The 7,715-nt window shown below is 33.8% G+C and overlaps 1 protein-coding gene across 1 annotated transcript; it reads right to left on the bottom strand.

The window, feature by feature from the left end:
* Window positions 1–846: 846 nt before the first annotated feature.
* On the bottom strand, window positions 847–6,822 carry LOC110898679 (lipoxygenase 2, chloroplastic). Its single transcript, XM_022145503.2, has 9 exons — window positions 6,397–6,822; window positions 5,066–5,325; window positions 4,234–4,471; window positions 3,057–3,374; window positions 2,897–2,982; window positions 2,667–2,777; window positions 2,257–2,555; window positions 1,907–2,173; window positions 847–1,814 (listed from the first exon to the last, which is right to left on the bottom strand). The coding sequence occupies exons 1-9, from the start codon at window positions 6,761–6,763 to the stop codon at window positions 1,055–1,057; spliced, it is 2,706 nt and encodes a 901-aa protein (XP_022001195.1). The 5' UTR covers window positions 6,764–6,822; the 3' UTR covers window positions 847–1,054.
* Window positions 6,823–7,715: the final 893 nt, after the last annotated feature.

The raw sequence follows: 7,715 nt of genomic DNA, 5'->3' as shown, positions 1-7,715 counted from the left end.
ATTAACCAATTCATAACACATCACATATACATATGTTTTATACGCATAAAGAATGTATCAGCAAATCTCTAAATTCTTTATGAACATTTTACAAAACTAAGGTCTAATGAACAAGATACAAAGTTTGACTTTTAGATTAATAAAAGCAATATCATAACATTCAAAATTTAATAACATTTTATAATGTGAATAGTATTATTGATGTATTCCATGGTAAGAAGTGACTAAGCATCACAACATTTAGAATACCAAATGCTAGTCATCTTCTCTGATGAAGGATACAACAAACAAAAAAATAAAAATAAAATAAAAAATCCAGTTTCATCAATTATAAAAAACAAAAAGAGTAAATTACTTTTTAAGTCCCTGTGTTTTAGTGGTTTTAACCACTTAAATCGAAAATCAAAAAGTTTAACGCCATGAGTTCCTAACTGCTCATTTTATAACGCTTTTATTACCTTTTGATCAAATTACCAACCCACATGGCATTTTCATTCGTAACTCGTAAGGTTTCATTTGAACTCGATCTTGTGCTTTATAAGTGGATTCCAGAGAGGTCACGAACACGGATGATTACACACTAACATTGTGTTTGGTTAACAACAATAATAGTATATGGTACAAACTGATGAATGGGTTACATGATAATGCATGATGAAATCATGAAGATTCTAAATTTATTGTTCTACTTACCATAGTATTGGGTCACAGAAATTGGCTTCAAACTTGCAACGTATGTTTTCTTCTAGGACTTGTGTCTAAACTTTATATAATTGAAGATTAAAAAATGTAACATCAATCATTAACTCTAGTTATAACAAAATTTTAAAGGTGATAACCTTATGATCATGGTAACAAGAATGGTGCTATGCCATGTTATTCCAAATAACAATAATACACATACAATATAAAGTTCGATAATGTTGGCTTATAATACAAGAAGGCACATAAGTGAACTTATTCCAAATAACAATAAAACACAACTAAACCATGGTCATGGCCTTATTACACCACATAGACTATTCCTCGAGCATTAGGAACCAAACCAATCCAACTAGATGGATATGCTGTTTGGAACACCTCTCCCGGTCACACCTTTTTCAGAATACGGTTTGAGAAGTTGATACGGAACCAACCCCGCACCACTACGATTCTTCAAATTGGGATCCGTGTTCCTTGAGTCTATGATTGCTTCCAGCTCATTGAGCCTTCCACGGAACTCCTCAAATGCTGCTTTTATAGCAGGCTCCGCCTCCCATGCCGCCTCAATATTTCCACCGATATATTCTTCATCTGGTGAATGACTTGATAAAACATCCAAAATCGCCATCACTTTTGTAGCTTGGATTTGGGATGGGAAGCATTTCAATAAAGCATCCTCGGGTCGCTTTATAAACGACTGCCATTCTTCGTCTGTGGGGTCTTCGTTGGGCATTTTGGTTCTGGAAATTGTCGGCCTGTTAGGGAAATAACCCGCGAAATCATATTGACCGAAGTTGACTGCTGAATGCTGACCAGAGGTCACCCACAAGATGGTTGAAACAATTCCAATCAAATCATCTTGGGTTTTGAGTTGTGGCCACCATGGTTCATCTTTCTTATCTCCATGACCAACTGTACGGATTTCATTCCACCATGCTTGAAGCTCTTCATCAGATTCCACTAGATTCGCTTGTGGGTAATAGTGGTTGACATAAGAAGTTGCCCATTGTTTAATGGTATCATAAATGAGTAAACCATCATTTGCATATGGGTAATCCTCGATTGTTAGTTTTACACCATATGGTGCGGTTGGATCTTCAACCGCCATACCCCTAAACAATACCATACAAAGCAATTAGTTTGATCAAATGGATACTTTCTTTCATTATTATTCTTTTCTATGCAAAAAAAAAAAAAAGAATACCTGCTAATTAGGTCGGCCGGAAGCGCTTCATGATCAAAACGCCATTGCTGATCATATGCATCAGAGGAAATTTGCATACAATATCTTCCAGGAGAAAATGTTGACTCTATGATACCCATGGCATTGACGAGTAAAAGTCTAGCTAGAGAATTAATTTGCATAGTGTAACGGAAATGAGGGAGTAGAAATCGTCGAATTGGATGCATTTGACTGAGTTGGCGATTGGTAGCAATAATGTAAGGTTCGGTAGCACAATGTGTTCTTAGCCTGCATTGTCGAAAAACTAATAAATTGATTAACTTAGAAAAGACACAAACATGTAAATCGTTAAAGGAAAAAAGCGAACCAACCAATGGCTAACAAGTTGGTGATAGCTAGAATCATGGGCAAGGACATGAGCCTTGGCTAGCTTCCAAAGCCATGCACCTGTAGCATCCCAAGCGGGTGTGTAAACATGTTTCCACTGTGGTTTCCCATCAACTGGTGGGCGAGTCAGCTCAATGGCTAGTGGCCTTAATGTTCCAGCAGGAGTAAGGAACATTAAAGTTCTTGAACCATACAAAGTTCTCCCTTCAGCCTCCGTTTTGTTAACATAAGGCAAGAGCAGATCATGATAATCCAGCATAAACAGCTTCTTTTGTGCTAAAGCCTGCAAGAACATGATTGGTTTTCTAATATTAATATAACATCTAAATCATATCGGGCCGAACAAAAGACATGAGGCACTTAAAAAAGTAATCAATTTTCTATTTTCCATTACCTCCTCAAGAGTCATGAAACCTTTAATCTCTTCCTCTACAATCTCCTTTGTAATTGCTGACTCAGCTGGTCCATAGATTTCAGGGTCCAGTTTACTCATCAATGGCCATTCCTAGATATAAACACATGTCATAATCATTTACACAACATCTTATCTATGACTATACAATTGTTAGGGTCTAGTTAAGATGTTATTTATCCTATTAACAAAACTTTTTCCTATAAACATACCGTAACCAATTGTATGCGACAAGGATTAATACCGGCAAGCATTTGCCGGCAGAACTCTTCATCACGGAACCATGAGAATGTGTCTCCTGCAGTTAGTCATTAACATTAACACACAATGAACTTAACTATTAAACCAAATACAAACATGATGAATGCTTACTATCAATGGTTTCGGGGGTCTCAAACTTGATAACGGTATTTGCGGCATCAGTAGCCCCTTTGACAAGTCTAGGTAAAGCACTTAGAATTCCGTTGTCAGGAGAAGGAACATTAACACCTTCATTATAAAGCAAATCTATGGATGTGAATAATGGAAAACCCTTGTCTTTGTCTGTTACAATTGAGTCTAGCATTGGTACAACTCCATGAAGCACAGAGTATAAAGTTTTTGCTCCAAAGTTCACACTCTTTATCTCTGAAAAATCTTCATCCGCAGGTACATAAAAAGGGAGCGTAGTTCTGCTTTCTGTTAACGGATCTGTAATTTAACAGATCTATTAATTTTCAGTGAAACCCTAATCATAATTTGATAATCGCTCATCTCATCAAAAATATATAAACGATTACTCGAATGACTAATTCAAAATTTTATCAAGTTCTATATTTAATCAGAAAAAATCTCTACCTAATTTGTTGTTTACTCAATTTTTATTTTCATCCTTAGACAAATTACTAGAAAAACTAGTTCAAAAAATTTTGTTGAATTTCATTAAATTCCTCTTTTAATCAGCAAAATTCTAAACCTAATTTGATATTCACTCATCTCTGATAAAAAAAAATGTAAATGATTTTTGTTTCATCCTCAAACAAATTATCGAATACCTAATTCAACAGATTTTGTTAAATATCATTATATTCTTCTTCTAATCGGAAAAATTCAAAACCTAAAACAAATTACTCGAATAACTAATTAACACTCAAAACAATACATAACTTTTTACCATTTATTGAAATTAAGTAAGTTCATATATTAGACCACCCGTAGTGGGGCAGTATTTGAGCGTGAATTGCCCGAAAACGCCAGGAACCACTACGGTGGGCGTTATTTTGGGTTTTTTTTGCTTTTGGCGTGGTTTATAAAACGCCTTGGCTTACGGCAAATTTGTAAACTTGACCAATGAGAAGTGAGGACCATTAATTATTTGTTTTAATTAAAAAAAATAATAATGGGTAATAATTGCAAGGGCATTATTAGGCATTATCTCACTACACCCATTTATGAAAAACGCCCCATGATGCCCCATTACTGACTGGATTGCTACATGACGCAAAACGCCAAGGGTGGGGGCATTATTTGTGTCTTTCAGCACTCATGGTCTTATAATCTTCTATTGTACCTTTAGAGGACATTTTGCGACCAGTACGGCACCGCCTAGGGTACGGATGTGTCTCGCCACCGAGCACCGGCCGTGCTAGATCTAAGCTTCCATCCGGATCTCCGAGATCGTTGTACACATCATAATCATATATCCGCTCGAATGATTTACGTTCTCCTTCGCCGTTTCCTCGAAGCGATTCCATATCTTTCTCTCGTAACGGCTTCAGTGCCGTCGGCGTTTCCAACAGTAGATACGACTGTAAAAACAAATCGAAAATCATAACTAAATGTTTAGATATAGTACTTTCTTCCGCCACCGGTCGCCGGAGCTGCCATAGGTCCACGACGGCTTACGGCGAAATAAAATAACAATGTCATGGTGGTATATTTGAAACTCACGGAAAACTTATTGGTTCAGGTTGTTACAATATCTAAACTCATTGTAACCATAAAAATGAATGCATGCATCGGGTTCGGAACCTAAATAAAATAAACTACTTATGACATTACATACGAAAGTAGAAAACATCACGTTGAGTAAAAAAATTTAAAAATAAATGGCAAAAAATAAGTAAAAGGAAAAATACTAAAAGTTTATAGTCTAAACAATAAATATGACAAAGTGTAATGGAAAAAAACTAAAAGTTGAGTTGTTAAATATTAATTATAATAAAATGTAAAGGTAAATAATAAAAATTAATAAAATAAAAAATTATTAAAGTTGAGGAGCTAAACATATCTTACTAATGTTGTGGGACCAATGATAGATGATGTTGACAAAATTAGAGAAATATATGTTCTCGAATTACGATAACATATTAGGTGTAAAAATAAATAAGATCAGATTCAACCTTGTCGGTGAAAAATATTCTTTTCTCAGGGTTATCGTATTTGGAGTGAACCCATGACTCGCATGTGAAGGTAACACCGTTGTTAAGGACAATGTTCTTGAAAAACATCTTCTTGCTATACTCATTTTCTACCAACACAGCTCCTATCTCCCCAAAATCTTCAGGGACGTCGAAGTCGCATTTGTATGTGTACACGCTAATGTCCAAATCCAGTGCGTTGTATCTTGCATAAGCCTTCACTGTCTTTTGGTTTCCTTTTGCTGTATCAAGTGAATTAAAAGTTTACGCCTTCAGACACCAACTTAGGTTGATATTTAGCTAGCGTAATCTTAGGTTGATTTTTTTAATTGACTGTTATTTTGTTTCTATGTTTCTAAATTGAAGAGTTGTGATTCTCATTTTTTTTCTCTCTTTTTTTTTTTTTGCCTTTTATGATCACACATATTTAAAACTATAAAAATAAAATCAAGTCAACATATTCGTGTAGTATAGAGTATTCAAACATAGCATTATTAATAACTATTAATCTAATTTTACTTCAACCACGTATCAATAATATATTAATATATTAAAAATGTCAAGTATATTTAATATATTAAAAATGTCAAGTATATTTAATATATTAAAAATGTCAAGTATATAAAACATCTATATTTATTATTAATAGAATTAATTACATGTTAGTACATGTGGTTTACTTATTTTGCGATTTTGATAACTATTTTTTAGAAATTACACAATTAGTATAACTTTTACAAATAATTTCACCATTTTCTATACCTGACTTTTTACGTGGTCTGTACGTGACTTTTTCAGAGTCAAAAATAGAGATAAACGTAAACTATTAATTGTTGATAAATATGGTAATCGTCGGAGTAAGGACAACCAATGCTGTTTACAAAGAAGTTTTTGGAGATTTTTAATTTGTAAATTATAAATGTAACATTTGTTTGTAATTTTTATAATTACATATAATGTAATATGTTATTATTTATTATAAATGTTTTTAATTCGATCATTTTCTATATTCAACTTGTGTGGTATATGGATCTATAACCTACTTATTAATAAATTAAAGGAGAAAGTGTCACGTATCATTAATTGGAATCTCTTATTAGAATTTAGATATCCAATTATCCACCTTTTAATGTTTGATATGTTTGCAAGATAAATTGAATATTATAAGCCTAATTAATTAATTAATTATTTAATCGACGTAAACATGTTAACCTTAAAGATGTCATTTATTTGTTGTTCTTTATCAACTGTTTTAACAAACATAAATTTATTGTAATATAGTAAGGTTACTTGAAGAAAACAAGTATACTTACAATCGAGGTCATTTGAAACGAGCTCCAACAAAAATGACAACCCTAGAAGATCAGAAACACCATCAACAATACCACCAACGCCTACACCAGCAATGGCGGAGCTAATGGTTGGTTGGATGGTGATGACACACTTGACGGTGGTCTCCTTGGTAAGAAAGGGGATTGATATGGCTTTAATGTTACCCGCAGTTGAGGTGGATCGTGCACGGGTAGCATTGGATTTCTTGGTGGATGCGTGTTGGCGAAGGTTGGCGGGGGAGTAGGCGTTGGAGGAGGAATGGTTAGTGGTGTCACCATGGACAAAGGCTTTGCGGATTGGTAGTAGGTTGTTAAGAGGGTGAGAATGGTTGATTTGAGAATTCAACATGGTTTTCTTTAGTCACTCTACTCTCACTCTTGTTTTGTGTGATCTGGAAGTTGAAAAAATAGCTCTATTTATAGAGTTGAAATGTGCTATATTTTAAGGTTTTTGTTTAATGGGAAAACATCGGATAAGAATGATACATTTCTGCAGTGATTTCACGTGTTATGCATTATTGTTAAGGGTTGCATTAATAATTTACAATCTACGGCTAGAATGCATTTGATTGTGGGTTGGAAAAAGTACCTAGTACTATAAACGTAGAAGTATTGTCGCTTATAATTATTTAATTATAATATAAAATCACAATATATGTAATGTTCTCATGTTAAAATCTTGAAGTATTAATGGTATTTATTTAACGTTAGTTCAGATATACCTCAACACATAGAAAAGTTTTTATCAAAATTATTCAACACGGTGTAATTAGTTAATAATGTTAAAGGCAATATTGTGTAAATATGAGTTATAGTGTATAACCCTTTTCCAACTCGCAAATTTTTTAGTTTACATGTTTTGGTAGAAAGGAAATATATAAAAAATTGCATGATAGGTAGGAGTTCCCATAATTCTTATAACTCTAAAGAGTTCTTAACCGATTGTTGTCCTCTCTGTGTATATGTGTGCATAATGATTGAAACACGTATATGGATCATGTAGGTCCGTGAAATTGATTCAAAACAATCTATTCCTTGTTAATACACAAACAAGTGTGGAATCCAAGTTTGCATACAAACCAAGCAAGAACACAATGAATATTAGAAAGATATCATTTCAAAACATTCACTTGTATTGATTTCAGCAGAGTAACATTACAAAGTTCAACAAAATGCTCTCCTACTCTCTGAGTGTGCTCTCTACAGAAACAGAGAGTATCTGCTACATACCAGCAGACTTACATCCATATAAGACACATCCTATCGAAATACAACGAAATAGACCAAGGACATTGATATAC

This window comes from Helianthus annuus, chromosome 13 (genome assembly GCF_002127325.2).
Source record: "Helianthus annuus cultivar XRQ/B chromosome 13, HanXRQr2.0-SUNRISE, whole genome shotgun sequence".
Lineage (NCBI taxonomy): Eukaryota > Viridiplantae > Streptophyta > Magnoliopsida > Asterales > Asteraceae > Helianthus > Helianthus annuus.
This window is presented reverse-complemented; position numbering and strand designations above follow the sequence as displayed.